The sequence below is a fragment of the Podarcis erhardii genome, assembly GCF_964252035.2.
Source record: "Podarcis erhardii genome assembly, chromosome: 17".
NCBI lineage: Eukaryota > Metazoa > Chordata > Lepidosauria > Squamata > Lacertidae > Podarcis > Podarcis erhardii.
The window spans coordinates 26,813,933-26,829,178 of record NC_138515.1 but is presented as its reverse complement, the minus strand read 5'-3'; the positions used below and the strand labels follow the sequence as shown (position 1 = coordinate 26,829,178).

Genomic DNA, 15,246 nt, shown 5'->3' with positions numbered 1-15,246 from the left:
GAAAACCACAGAAGGGGAGAGTGCTCTTGCGCTTGGGTCTGGCTTGCTTGGTTTCCCATAGCTATCTGGTTGGTCCCTGTGAGAACAGGATGCTGGACTAGATGGGCCACTGGCGGCATCCAGCAGACTCCTCTTACACTCTTCTGTCCCACCCCAAGACAACAGGGTATGTATTTCTGTACCTGAAGTTTCCTGAGGGGTTGGTGACTCTGGCAATGGCTTGTGAGGAGCCACTGGGCCATTGGGTGGTTCTGAGAAACTGCTGATGAAAGCAGGCTGTTGTGGAAGCTGCAGGAGAAAGGACCAGGATTTAACTTGAAATATTTTTCATCTATTTTGCAACCTTCCCAAATACTCTTTGCCTACATTATTGCAGCAATCTCTGCATTAATCTCTCCAAACATGCATTGCAAGCAAAGTATAACTTATGTTGAATGAGAAGGTTCCTCATATGTGAATTCTCAACAGGTGAGATTTTAACCAGAGATTTCGAGGTCCAAATCTCATCTTCTTATAACAATGCTACTCTTGTTTTCTCCCCCTTTCCTTCTTCCCACTCCTGTTCCTTCTTTCACTCTCCTCCTCACCTTTTCCTTCACTACCTCGGGCTTCTCTTCTTCATCCTCATCTTCATCCACAAAAGCAAATGATTCGTGCTTCCACCTGTGCCCATCATATGGTGTCTCTGCCAGTTTCTGCTGCTGTGTTTCCCTGGCCAAGCGGAGACGGCGCTCAGTGCTGAGGTGTCTGAGCAGAAGGGCCTGGAGCTCTGGCCGCTCCACAGAGCCCAGCAGGATCATGGACTCTACAGGAGGAGAGGGAAAGAACGAAAGCAGGTAAGGCCAAGTAGGGCTTTCTTCCCTTTTCCCAGGGACTCAGCTACACTTGTCTTTTTTCTTTTTTATTGATGCAGCAAGAAAAAAGAAAAAACACAAATACCAAATTACACACATGAATAGCCATAGACACATAATTTTCTTAACAAACAATAAAACATATATTGGTCTTAACACTAAAGACCCAACCTCCCATCTATTCCATATTTTGATTTCATATTACCTATTGCCAATACACACTTTTATCATAATTGAACTTTTTCTTAATATATCTAATTTCTTATATCTACCTTGCAACTATTACTGAAGTTCCTCGAATGCTGCAGCAGAATTTACACTACTATATTTATTTTTCAAATATTCTTTGAAAACCTCCCATTTTGAAACAAATTCCTGTTTTGATTTATTCTTTATTTTTTCCGATAGACCATCTAATTTGGCATATTCTGTCAGATTTTGGATCCAATCTTGTATAGAGCGTATTTCATTACCCTTCCATTTTGCTGCAATCAGAACTCTTGCTGCCGCCATCGCATATAAAAAGATACCTTTCCTCTTTTACGGAATATCCAAATCTGTTATTCCCAGGAGGTAGGCCTCTGGTTTTTTATTGAAAGAGATCTTTAGCATTTTTTGCAGTTCTGCATGGATACTCTCCCAGAATACTCTCTATAGTATAGTGTATTTTAAAATGGGGTTTCAGAGTTTTTAGGGGGTTTTGAACGTCTTATGTAGTTTTTCAATTTCATTGTTCTGCATGGGACAATCACAATAAAGATATCGTATACCTGTATTTTCCTACATATCCACCACATATGGTAGAAAGTTCCGACTCAGCTACACTTGTCAATTAGATCATCATAACTATGTTATAAACATGTACACCAGAGGGCTCTGTAGAGCAGTGATCCATCACCAATGGAATTCTGCATTGAGAGCTTTTATAGCGTTTTTTTCCTATAGCCTTTTTTTTTATCAGTACAGATCCAGCCCAGGCACCCGAGTGGCTTCCTCTGCCGCTGCCGTCAAACCCATATGAGGAAGACAAGGTCTCTCTAGAATGACCCATGGGTCCTGACATGCATTTTGTCTAGAAATACCAAGAACCAGGCTCTAGTCGTGCAGCAAACAAGGTGCCACTAAAGCAGAGATTGCCAGCATGGTCAAACTGCCAGTCTCATCAGCCCCACCAAGTACAACTAGGGATAGTGAAAACTTTAATCAAACATGGGGAGAGCTCAATGTTGGCTGCTACTGCTCTGAAGGCTGGATCATACTCTAGTCCCCACCCACCCACCCTCCACAACAGACCAGTTTTATGTAGGCTCAAAGGCAGAGAAGTGTCCACTTAGTATCTCTAGGAACGCCACTTCAAGGAAGGTGACCATCTCCGCAAGTTCTAGAGCACTAGTCTTTTTGAAAAAAGAAAACTGTGTTCAGAGGAGCTCTAGTGTCTCTTGGAAGCTCATATTTGGCTCCTCGATGAGAAAACCAGGAATAGTAGACATGTTTTCATAAAAGACAACTTCCCTATCTTTACTAGGTTTCATCCTTTGCAATATGTGGTGTCAGAGAAGTGTTAGTTGCATTCTAGGCCTCTCAGGCCTGTTCTCCGTTCATGTGGGGTAAAAGTTAAGACTCAACAGGGCTCTAGCCAGTTTCCTGCAAAAGAACCAACTGTATTGCATAGAACATGCCCCAGAATCCTCTCTGCAAACTTCTGGAGTCCCTTGGATGCAGAAAGTGTTCTCTGAAGGTAGAACATTTGGGAAACACTGTCCTAGAGACCTGACAGAATCAAAGCCATTTTGGATAGGAAAAGGTGGCGCCCAAGGTTATTTAAATCTTTGGCCAGTATGTGGTGGTATAATTTTCCACTTGGAAAATTCTGCAAGGTCCTGGTTTTCTTAGTCAGAGCTCGTTGCAGCCAAACAACCTGCTTCTGGCTCTCATACTAGCTCTCAAACACATGTCTAACAGCAGTGCTGTCCCTCTAGAAATATACTCGTCTTTCTCCTGTGCCTCCTCCCTCTTCACAAACAGTATGAGGTTTTCACACAGAGCAGCAGCAGTTGAGCCCACTCTATATCTGACATCAGCCTGTTGGAGCCTCCTCTCCCACAGAAAGCACCGGTCCATCGAGCCAAGTGGTTGGTGGCCAATTCCTGCTGTTCATGCCTTCTGTTGCAGTTACCCTCTTCTCCTGCCAAGTTCTCTGAGCAGATTCCTCAACCCTCTTCACCAGTCATAACTCACAGAATTGTACAAGGCATCAGAAGTGACAAAGGCATTCACATGACTTATTATTAGGCAGGCATTCAGGGTTGGTTGTGGGGGTCTTTTTAGTAGACCTCAGAACAGTTCTGGTGGGATCTGATGGCTGCACTGAAATTTTACTGCTTCAAGACCAGGAAATACATGTAGATTATTTTCAAGACAGTTTCACCCTGGAGGTGTAGAGGCTACAAACTAGACTTGGGAAAGTCTTGGCCCTCTAGGACTAGCTTGGGAAACCATTCATGAGCAATTACAGAAAAGACTTTGGAGAATTAGGAGAACATCAACAGGAAGATGTGGAAGAGGGCAAAAGAGAAGAAAGTGCAGAAGGAGAGGAGATAGGTAGAGAAAGGAGGAAGTAAGGAGAAAGGGAGAAGGAGGGAGGGAGGGATAAGAGAAGAAGAAGTTATAAAAGTAAAGAGGGTAAAAAGTTAAAGTTAGAATATAGGAGGAGGGTAGGGGAAGAGTAAAGAGAAGGAGAAAGGATGGATTTGAAAGTACTACTGTGGAACGTAAATGGTTTGAATATTAAAAGCAAAGAGAAACAAAATAGCACATACTTTAACAAAAACTAGATATTAATTGTCTACAGGAAACACATGTAAAGAGACAAGACAGATGTTTATTGGTAAACAAAGGGTTGAGCCAAGAATTCATTTCATCAGACCACAAGTCTTCTTCAGGCCATGTCCCCCCAAATAAATAAAATACTAACGGGATCAAAAAAAATAATCAAATGAAAACCAAAGTTGTGTTTAAACAAAAAGTGAGACTGAAACCATGCAGATAGTTTGGCTTAGTGCTAACTGAGTTTTCCTCTGCCCACCAACAATATGTTATCATGCCAAGGAACTGACCAGGAATTCAGTTCTTAGGGTTTGCTGAGCATCAAAGTGCTTGGAAACTTTTGGGGTGGGGGGTGGGGGGACGGGATGGATGTGAGCTACCTCTGAATTCATCAGTGGGTCTGGTCCCTCGCCCATCTCACCTGGTGAATCCACAAGAGGAAAGGTCTTGACAGTGGTGTGCTCAAGTGCATCCTGCAGGTCCCGGTATTTGCAGTTGGAGGAGATGAATTTCACGTCGCACACCATAATATCCTCCACAAAGATATTGTATTTGCTTAAGTGGCGGAAGTTAAAATTGAAGGGAAGAAAATGAGTAAGTTAAAGAAAAAAGAGGTCGTGGCTTAATTAACTAATTTGTCAGCTACTTAGTTAATAGCCCTCCACCCACCCACCAACAACTGTATTCTGCTTGAAGAATCCTCAGGGCAGCTGCTACATATGAGATTGTAGTAAAATCCAGACAATGAAAATATAGATAGATAGATAGATAGATAGATAGATAGATAGATGACTATGAGGGATAAAATGGTAGTAAAATCCATAGGAGGAGAAATTCCACTTAAAATAACTTCAAATGTCTGCCAGAATTATATATAAGAGACTTATTGAAACAGACTATCAAGCAGGCTAGCCAAATGCCTCTAGGGAGGGAGTTCCCCAAAGAGGGGTCCCCCTTCTGAGAAAACACTGCCTCACACCAGTTTAATGCTGCCGCCACTTGGAGCAGGACCCTTTCTGGTGACTGAAGTACCCAGGAAAGCCCGTATGGGAGAAGGGCATTCCTTGAGGTAGCCTGGGTGCAGGCTATTTGCTTCAGGAAGAAGAGGAGTTAAGGTCATAGAGAAATGGAAGCAATGCAGAGAGGTTCGCCTCAGATGGAGGCAGGAAATAGACTGTGGGCTTATCCACACTTCCTCTTGTCCTGCTGCTCTCCCCAAGGGAACACCACTCTTTAGCACTCAATCAGGGCAAACGGCAAATTGAGTTTTCCCCAGAACACCATTTGGTGTGCTCTATTGCTAAATAGACGACGTGGTTATTGCTAAATAGACGACGCGGGTTATTGCTAAATAGGGACGCAGGTTGCGCTGTGGGTTAAACCACAGAGCCTAGGACTTGCCGATCAGAAGGTTGGCGGTTTGAATCCCCGCGACGGGATGAGCTCTCGTTGCTCGGTCCCTGCTCCTGCCAACCTAGCAGTTCGAAAGCACATCAAGTGCAAGTAGATAAATAGGTACCGCTCTGGTGGGAAGGTAAACGGCATTTCCGTGCGCTGCTCTGGTTCGCCAGAAGCGGCTTCGTCATGCTGGCCACATGACTCGGAAGCTGTACGCCGGCTCCCTTGGCCAATAAAGCAAGATGAGCGCCGCAACTCCCAGAGTCAGTCACGACTGGACCTAATGGTCCTTTACCTTTATTGCTAAAGGTCATTTACCTTTATTGCTAAAGAACAGGATTTCCCTCGGAAAGGGGTGGGGCAAAAAGGGGAAACCGCTTGGACAGGGGTGGTTGCCCCGGGCACAAAATGTCAACACCCAGCACTGCCTCAATACAGTTATGTACTTCCATCACTGGGATCCATTGAAAACAGAGGAAGTGACCTCTCCAGCTAACCAGGAAGTGACCTCTCCAGACAACATAAACGAATCTTCTTATCACTGCGGCTGCAATCTCCTGGGTGATGCAGACACCGTTAGGCAGCTGAATACGCATGCATACTCCTGTCCGTTTTCCTCCCCTGCTCTGCGCTGCCCTGGGCAACATGCAACCCACGCTACACCACTGGGTGGACTCATCCGCACCCCCTTCTCATCATCTCAGCATTTGACTCCATTCCCTCCCTCTCATCCCCTCTTATTATTATAATACCTTATTTGATTCCATCCCAAGTCCGGCAAATAGGGCAGCTTCTTAACTTGGATGATGCTGTCGTAGAGACTAGGCTGCAAACTCTGGGCCACCATGTTGGCAAGGATGACGGCCACCATCATGGGCAGGATGTGGGAGATCTGACCTGTCAGCTCAAAGCAAATCACTGCTGTGGACACCGTGTGGCTCACTGCACCAGTCAAAGCAGCGGCTCCTTTTCCCAATTACAGGACATGGAGAAAGAGCAGGAAAGTTAGCAGCATATGGACCATCCGTAGCTTAGATTGAGATTTCAACCTAAGGAAAAAGGGATGTGGACTTACCAATCACGGCATAACCTCCAGGTAAGATTTTGTAAACAATGTCATCGAAGACAATCCCATCAGGAAAAAACCAGGCCATGATTTCACCAACCAAGCGTCCAAAGGCAGCCCCTATAAGCCATCATGAGATCACTGGTTAATACAAGATCAATAAAAATTCGTTCCCCTCCCTGCCTTCATAGCTGTTCTGTGTCTAAGTGTGTTCTGCTAACAATGTACAAGAAAATATCGAGCAGTTAACGAGTCCCACTAGTAGAAGGCAGCAGCAGGTCTTCCATCAGCACAATTGAGCTTTTCCCTCCTTCTCCTCCCTCTGTGCCTCCCCACCACCACCACAAATTAGCCCTGGGGTGTTGGGGAAACCCCCAGAACAGCCAGAGGGTGGTTCTCTAATACCCCAGAAGAAGAAGAGAAGAGGTCATCCCATCTGGCAAGCTGAAAGACTTGAGCTGACAGAATGATCTTCTAAGTCCTGTGTTGAATTTCCCACTCTGCCTCAGGATTTGCTAGCAGGCGTCATAATTGATACTTGTGTAATATAATAGATGCACACAGGGCTTGAGCAAACTAACCCACACTTTAAATTTTAAAACTGTAGGTCTGCAGAGGAAGAACAATAAGCTTACTGCTGCTCCTTTGGCTCAAGAGGTCTATACTTCAGCTCAAAGGAAGAGCTAGCTTTTCGTTTCTATTTTCCTATTCTGACAACTAGTAAGTTTTCTTATCGAAGGAAGGTATTGTGTTGGAGCCACATGAATAGGAGTGGTGCAGCCCGGCATTTGTGAGTTGTAGGAAGTGGCTAGAGAGTGAGAAGGAGCCGGGAGTGAGAAGCCGGCTACGAGCTGAAATGTCAAGGGATTCCCTAATGGGGACCAGAAGGAGAACCAGGGTCCCAATCATTTCAAAGAAGCACCATCCAACATCAATTTGCATCTCTGAGCAGATCAACACCATACACTTAAAGCACATTAAAGAGCACTTTTAAAGAATAGTTTCCCCCTCACAGAGCTACAGTTCCCAGCACCTTTAACCTACTATAGTTCCTGTTAAGTTGTGGGGGAACATATCAGACGACACAGCGATTCTTCAAACAGCTGTTGTTTATTCACAGGCCAGAACAGAACTGAACTGAAGGGTTCAGCCAGCCTGCTTATATAGAGCTCCACTAGAACGCAACAGTAACCATTTTCTGTAACTATCCAATCACTGAACGTCACTTTCAATCCCTTATTTGCATATGTGGACCTGAGTGAGAACTATCTACAGTATCCCCCTGCTGGCCCAGGGTGAGAACTTCAGTACATAACAGTTCCAAGCATTCTTTTTTTTTGGGGGGGGGGTGTCACGTGCTTCAGAGGTGCTTTAAACATGTGGTGTGGATCTACCTTCGTTCAGTTCTCCCCTCTCTCACAATCCCAGCCTCTGAAAAATTCCCCTCTGAGGAAAATACAGAAACTCACCCAGCACAAACACAGGCATGAAGCCTCCGCAAGGTATCGGCATGGTAGTGGCAACGACAGACATCCAGAACTAGAACAGAGGGGACAGGCAGCAATAGTTAGTGTGTGGCACTGGTGGTGCCTCTCTCACAGCTCCACTGAACTTACTCAGAGATGGACCAAGAAGATGACAGATGTGGGGAAGGAGCAAAGGAGTTGGGGGAGCATAAAATCCACAAGGGCAGTTCAAGCAAGCCAGCCGCGTCCCCTAGGGTGGCTGACTGCCCAGGACAGGGATGGTCAACCTGGCTCATCACTACCACCTTCCCTGTCCCTTCTCAGTCTCAGTGTCTAGTCTGGTTAAAAAGGAAGGAAGCGTTCATATAGGTATTCTGGAATTTTGTGCTTCTGTGCAAACAGTGGCCACCCCAAAAGCAGACCTGTGTATATGAGCGCACAAAGAATAAGCTTGTTAATTTTTTAGCTGTTTTGAGTATGTTGAGCTGGCCTCTCTTGCCGGAAGTATCACATTTTGACACCTGTCCCGTCCCGTCCCCCCAGTGTGTAGATCCACCCTGGGGCTGGTGCAAAGGTGCTGAGAAAGAAATAAAGGAGGCTCAATTTTGGAAAGAGGAGGGGAGTGGGAGTGGGAGGGGAGAGTCAAGAGGAGGCTCAATTTTGGGGAGTGGGAGGGGAGAGTCAAGAGTTTATACCTACAGTTCTTTGAACCTTGCTCTCTGGGAGTCTATGGCATTGTTAATGCATTAGCTGCCTGCAGTAGCTGTTCTTTTTGCCCCCTCTTATATTCTGTTTGTTGCGGAATTGTAAACAAATAAAATATTACAAAGGCACCCTAAGGGTTCTGTGCTCCCTCTCTCTCTCATCTAAACGAAACCCCATAAGCACTGCCCCCGGAATTTTCCACTGCTCAGAAGTAGGAAACATGTAACTACATTTTTTCCTATAGGACTTTCATTAAGCTATGGAGGAGGGAGGACTTCACGGAACTGCAGGCAGCCCAAGAGACATATTTAGGTTAATGCTAGCAAAGTGATTTCTAGTTGATGGTACAAAAGCACTGCACCTAATGGAGAGTATTCACCATTAAAATTCATAGAGGAGAATTTTGTGGCGCAGGGAATAATTTTGCATCTGCATGAAGCCAGTCTCATTCAGTAAGCCTCCCTAATATGCGTAGGTAGGAAAATTATATAGGTGCTCATTGTGTAGATTGGTTGATACTTTCAACTTCAATACTTGCTATAGCACAAGAGGCTATTTTCTGCCACCCAGAAGATGGAGCAGACTTTTCCTGCATGACTGGAACTCGGAGGGAGACAGGTTTTGGCTAAATATCAAGAGAAGCAGCATGGCACCAAGAGCGAATCAGCAGTGGAATGATTGCCTTGGGAAGAGGTACAGTAGGCTATCTCAGAGATATTTTAGCAGAGACTGGAAGGGATGGTGTAATTTCATCCTGCATTGAGTAGCAGGTTAGATCAGGTGATGGACCATGCCTGTGATTCTGTGAGCCAGCTGATAAATCTCCAGTAAGGCAAATAAAACCTCAAACACTCTCCGTGAACACTATGCAGAATATCTGCCTTCATGGCTATTGCCAGCCATGTAAAAGCAGGGTCCCCTGGTGCTTATTGTCTATGGCTCCCAGTGCTACATAAAAGAGATGTCAGCTCCAAGGAAGACTTAACATTGCTGCCAGGTGAGCAGATCTTAAGTAACCTAATCACTGGCATTCTGCTGCAAGCTATGAGCAGATTCAAGGTTGATTTTCCAGACTATTGGAGGTATAGCGTTTTGTGTGCTTGTGCATTCAACACAGTCCCATAGGTGAGGAAGTATAGTTCCCCTGAGCTTTTGAACCACTTATTTCATTGGCACTATAGCACCTTTTAATGCAATTCCAAAGGGAGGATCACATCCCACCAACTACCACGTCCATCTTCTTCCCCTACTCTGGCTGCAGGACAGATTGAATAAAGGACACACTATATTCAGGTTGTTTCCACACCAGGGCCCCTTAGGGCCCCTGAGGCATTGCTTTTCAACAACCACATGGAAGCAGAATTAACCTAGTGATTATACACAGCACTTTATACTGGACTATATTCTCCATGGGGATGCGGGTGGCGCTGTGGTGTAAACTACTGAGCCTTGGCTTGCCAATCGGAAGGTCGGCGGTTCAAATCCCCGCAATGGGGTGAGCTCCCGTTGCTCGGTCCCAGCTCCTGCCAACCTAGCAGTTCGAAAGCACTCAGTGCAAGTAGATAAATAGGTACCGCTCTGGCGGAAAGGTAAACAGCGTTACCGTGCACTGCTCTGGTTTCGCCACAAGCAGCTTAGTCATGCTGGCCACATGACCCAGAAAAACTGTCTGTGGACAAACGCCAGCTCCCTCAGCCAGTAAAGTGAGATGAATGCCACAACCCCAGAGTCGTTTGCGACTGGACTTAACTGTCAGGAGTCCTTTACCTTTTTTATATATATTCTCCATGACAATCTTGGAATGCGCCATCCCATATGGGCAGGTTCTTCTTATGTATAGTCAGAAATACGTTATGTTCAGCTATGCTCCCGCGTCCTTTAATTAGTGGCTTCCCACTTTCTTTTGAATGGTTATTGTCAGGGAACTGCCATCAGGGCCAGAGGGAGAGAGCGGGCTCCAGAGGGATTCCAGAGAGCGTCCCGGGATGGGGAGAGGCAGCCCATCTTCTGGGGAAGGGAATCAGCGTAGCACCAGTGGAGAAGGGGGGCAGATGGGGGAATCAGCGAGGCGGTCCCTTGACTCCTCGCCGGGGACCAGCGGGGAGAGTAAGGGTCCTCCGCTGCCCACACCCTCCTTGCGCAGAAGGCTTCCGCGCAGGGAGAGTAGGCGGAGACTAGGCGTCAAAGAGCTTCTTTGCTGGAAGAAGTTCAAGAAACACCCACTGACGGATTCTGCCAGCAATTGAGACTGTCCGGACAGAAAAGGTTCACTCAGGCAACCCAGCCAGGTGTGGCGCCGGTTTACGCACGAGCAACCCCTAGAACCATTACAGTTATGATAAAAGATTAATTGAGTAATTAAAGTTTCAGGAAGGGACCCGTTAAAGGGCAATGGCTGCAAATGAACAGGAAGCAACTAATTGGCCACTTTAAAATAAAGGGCTACCAAAATTAAGCTACTAATTAAAGGGGTAATAGCCTGAAAAGCTTCTATAGCACTTGACAAGTCTATACTTGATAAGGCTAGCACTGCAATTGTACTTTAAAAAGTAAAAAATGAGCCTGGAAAAAAGGCAGAAGGATATCACAGAACACACTGGGATGCAATTATTTGACAATGACACTATCTGGATTGTCCATACCAGCTAAGTGAAGAGACATTATCCCTATTCCAGACTAAGTGGCTGATGTGAAAGAAAACCCCATTATCCCTGAATGTTCTGGGGTGAATTAGGGTTTCTCATCCACTACATTAAACTCTCTCCAATAAAACCTCTTCAGTTGGCCTGGTCCAAAAGAACATACCAATTGCCTTGGAAAATAATGAGCTGTTTCTCTGAGGACTTTACAGCTCGCTGCTCCCACTAAGGGAAAATAGCTGCAAGGGGCTAGGAGGAAACAATCCACATTCAGCGCAGTTGGGTGGGCTCCCTACCTTCATGACGAAGAAGAGAAGAATGATGACAAACACACTGACTTTGGGATGGATCCAGACTGCAGATCTCCCCAGAATCTGGGGGTCCCCTGTATGCTTTACCCAGGTGAAGTTATCAAAGAGGCTGCTAATGGCTTCTCTGGGCATCAGCTGCAAGGAGAGACAAGGCAATGAGGGACTAGGCTTTTGCCACAAAGGGAACAATATTCTGTTTGGAAATGTGTGTATTAGGTGCTGAGAAACCGGGGGTTGGGTGGGGTGGGGTGGAGGCTCTTTGTGACAAGGTAAAACAAAATTCAGCAAGGACTGATATTTGTTATCTGCATAAGTTATACAAATTGAACAAACAGGCTTGCCTGGCATTATTTTGCTTCGTCTCGCATCTGAGGTTTCATGAGAAATTGCCTGCACACTTTGAAGCACATCTTCACAGCCATTAAGAGCTAGGAAAATACTGCACTGGCTTGTGAGTTTTTGTCTTTTCTAATGAAACCTGAGAGACTGGGGAAGCTGGATTCTGTCGCCAGTACCACTCTCTGAAGGTCTCTGTACTCCAATGAAATCATGGCATACACAAAGCCCTGCTTATATCTGGATGTGAAATGCAGAGGCTCTTTCCGCACTTTCAGAAACAATTCTATCTTCGACATCCTCCTGTTCAGTTTGTTCTTATAAATACCTCTTCATGCAGCCGAAAGGTTACAATTGTTCAGAAACCAAAAGGTTGGCAAGGAGGAAATCCAAGCTGTGTACACTCACTAATTCTGCGTCCCCACCAATGGTTTGGGAAGAGGTGTACATGCAGCATACCCTGTGTATTGCCTGTTGTTTCTTATGAAATACTGGGCTTTGGTGACACTGCCCCCAAACTAGCTTCGAATTGACAAAAAGAATAACATAGCTATGTTTTAAACCAGTAGCGTGTTCAGAGTCCCATATTTTGCAATATAATTGTGAGCAGATCACAATTCACAGAACCACTGAAATATGAAATATGCACTCTCTGCAAAACCAAATAAACAGAAATCTTATAAATCTATATGGCTTGTTTTCACCAGATAAGAATCTGACCCATTGCTTCTTTCAGAGACTTGCATAGTCTACAAAGACTTTCAGAGACTTATAAGACTTATGTTTATTTGGTTCTATGTTTTCATGGGAAGCCATCTAGAGTGCACATTTTGTGACTTTCATAGATTTATAAGATTTCTGTTTATTTGGTTTTGCAGAGAGTGCATATTTCATATATTTCATATTGTTCAATGTTCTGTATAGATTATATAAAGAGTTTATATTGACATCGCATTGTCACTTGGTCATCGTGTTGCCTTGGATATTAGTGATGATTGTTTGCAACACGGGGTTTAATTGTTTGGTTACTTATTGCCTTATAGGAAAGACAAGATCCTCCATCTTCCTTTTACTCCAGGGGCGAATCTTCTTCAGGGCCAGATTCCCTCACAAGCCAACCTCCCAAGGGCCACTCAGCAGCAGTGGCCAGTGTCAGAGCCCAAAGTGGGCCACGCAACAGATTGGATCTTTGTACAGTGGGCTAGGTACAGCCACAGGTTTCTAGGCACATCCCACATGGACTTCTTTCCATGCACAAGATGCACCATCAAGGGCACAATTCAGCCACAGCAAAGTGCTCTGGGGACTGTGCCAGTGGGAGGTGGGGGAGGGGTGTGACTTGAGGGCCAGATATATAGGCCCTGAGGGCCACATTTGACGCCTGGGCCTAAGGTTCCCTAACCTGTCTTAGTCAATGCAAAGTAGGATGGGATTACTACTACTTTCCTTCTCACACAAAACAGAGAGGAATGGTGCTAGTTCACTCCTCAACGGAGTGACAGCACAATCAGTAGAGAAGTGTTTTCCCCCCCTGCAGGTGATGGAAGCTACTGCTGTTGGAAAACGGGGCACAGACAAATTCTAGGTTGAGAAAACTGTACCCCTCATTCTGTGAAATAGGCTTTAGGCATTTATGGACCTATAGCAATATTCTCACCTCTCCAGCCATAAACTGCCCGAAGCCTGGGGGGAATGTCAAGGACGCTATCACAAAGGTTATAACCCCTGGATATATAAGGCGGCTAGAACAGAAAAGAAACAGAAGTTAAAGGCCGACATACATAAAACCCAGAAAATCTGCTGCAAAATCGAACCAGAGAGCAATTCTGCCCTCGCCTCTCCTAAGCCCAATGAACTCTGTCAGGGTCTCTAGCCTGACTTCAACAATATCTGCTTTCTGCAAAACAAGAAGGCATTGTGGTATTTAAGTTGGCAGCCTCCCTTAAACTTATTCCAAAAGAAAAGCGACACTCATGAAAGGCTATTGTTTACTTTCTACATTTAAGAGCATTTCCTGCGCCATGACCAATACAGTTTTTGTTAAAATGAAAATCCCGATCTTCCCTATAAAAAATCAATTCAGCACAGGGTCTTTTCAGATGTTGCTGCTGAACATTTACTTCACAGCGGCTCCTACTGGCTGGGCTTTAGAGCAGGGTCATTGGTACCGTGGCAGGGTAGGTCCTGCTGCCATTATTCCTGAGCAAAGGAGGAGAATAACTCTATAAAAGCATACTCACTATTTGGTTAGGAATTGACTTAGAGCCGTATGTCGACGTACACACAAAACCACCTGCCGGTTGAAGTAAACAAAAAACGCTCCAAGGAACCCAGAGCAGATCCTACAGCAAAGGAATTTAAAAAAAATAAAATAAATGTGGGCATTGCCAACTTTTAAAAATTGTCTATGTATGGATTTACATAAGAAGAGCCACATTGGATCATGTTCGGGGCCCATATGAACCCTAGGACCCTCTTCCCCAAAGCCTAACTTTATTCTTTAAGCAAGGATAAGCATAAAAGTTTGGGATGCGGATGGCACTGTGGGTTAAACCACAGAGCCTAGGACTTGCCGATCAGGTCGGCGGTTCGAATCCCCGCGACGGGGTGAGCTCCCGTTGCTCGGTCCCTGCTCCTGCCAACCTAGCAGTTTGAAAGCACATCAAAGTGCAAGTAGATAAATAGGTACCACTCTGGCGGGAAGGTAAACAGCATTTCCGTGCGCTGCTCTGGTTCGCCAGAAGCGGCTTAGTCATGCTGGCCACATGACCCGGGAGCTGTACGCCGGCTCCCTCGGCCAATAAAGCGAGATGAGCGCTGCAACCCCAGAGTCGGCCACGACTGGACCTAATGGTCAGGGGTCCATTTACCTTTACCTTAAGCATAACAGTAGGCAGCTGTCAGGGATTGAGCAGAGGAGGAATGGTAGAGACCCCCTCCCCAGCCTGACCCTTCCAGAGAAGAGGAAGACAGTTCAGAATTACAACAGGGGTTTGAGGGAAGTCTCAGCTCAGAAGCTGATGAGGGGGAAAGTTGGGAAATAATGGGAGAGGAGGAAGAAGCACCAGGAGGGTGACAGCTGGCAAACACAGTGTCTTTACAGTGGTGCCTCGCAAGACGAAATTAATCCGTTCCGTGAGGCTCTTCGTATAGCGGTTTTTTCGTCTTGCGAAGCAAGCCCATTGACAGCTTAGCGGATTAGCGCTATTAGCGGTTTAGCGGCTTTTAGCGGATCAGCTGATAAGCGGCTTAGGGCTTAGGAAAAGGGGGGGAAGGGAAAAAAAACCGCAGGAACTCGCAAGACATTTTCGTTTTGCGAAGTAAGTCCATAGGGAAATTCGTTTTGCGAAGCGCCTCCAAAACGGAAAACCCTTTCGTCTAGCAGGTTTTCCGTCTTGCGAGGCGTTCGTCTTGCGGGGCACCACTGTACAAAGCATTCCAGATCCCCCCCTCTCCCAGAACCTGGTGAGCCTTGAAAGTAGGAGAGCAAAGAGCTCAAAAGCAGCCATAGAGCTTGTCAGCACCCATAGGGATGATGCATGAGGTAGTGGGAGAGAAGGAAGGGCTGGAGATTCACTTGGGACAACACCATTATCTAAGAGGCTGTATTCCAAAGCCTCTCTCTGAATAAAAAACGGATGTTAA

The 15,246-nt window shown here is 45.7% G+C and overlaps 1 protein-coding gene across 3 annotated transcripts in view; it reads right to left on the bottom strand.

Annotated features, from left to right (window-relative positions):
* Positions 1–15,246, bottom strand: part of CLCN1 (chloride voltage-gated channel 1) — a 103,454-nt gene that overhangs the window by 9,208 nt on the left and 79,000 nt on the right. For all 3 annotated transcript variants that reach the window (XM_081844894.1, XM_081844893.1, XM_081844892.1), the window contains exons 10-18: positions 13,842–13,943; positions 13,259–13,343; positions 11,251–11,400; positions 7,614–7,683; positions 6,154–6,264; positions 5,831–6,044; positions 4,102–4,235; positions 588–805; positions 183–288 (exon numbers count right to left, since the gene is read on the bottom strand). In XM_081844894.1, the coding sequence (XP_081701020.1) occupies positions 183–288; positions 588–805; positions 4,102–4,235; positions 5,831–6,044; positions 6,154–6,264; positions 7,614–7,683; positions 11,251–11,400; positions 13,259–13,343; positions 13,842–13,943 (1,190 nt within the window). The remainder of the gene's footprint in view (positions 1–182; positions 289–587; positions 806–4,101; positions 4,236–5,830; positions 6,045–6,153; positions 6,265–7,613; positions 7,684–11,250; positions 11,401–13,258; positions 13,344–13,841; positions 13,944–15,246) is intronic.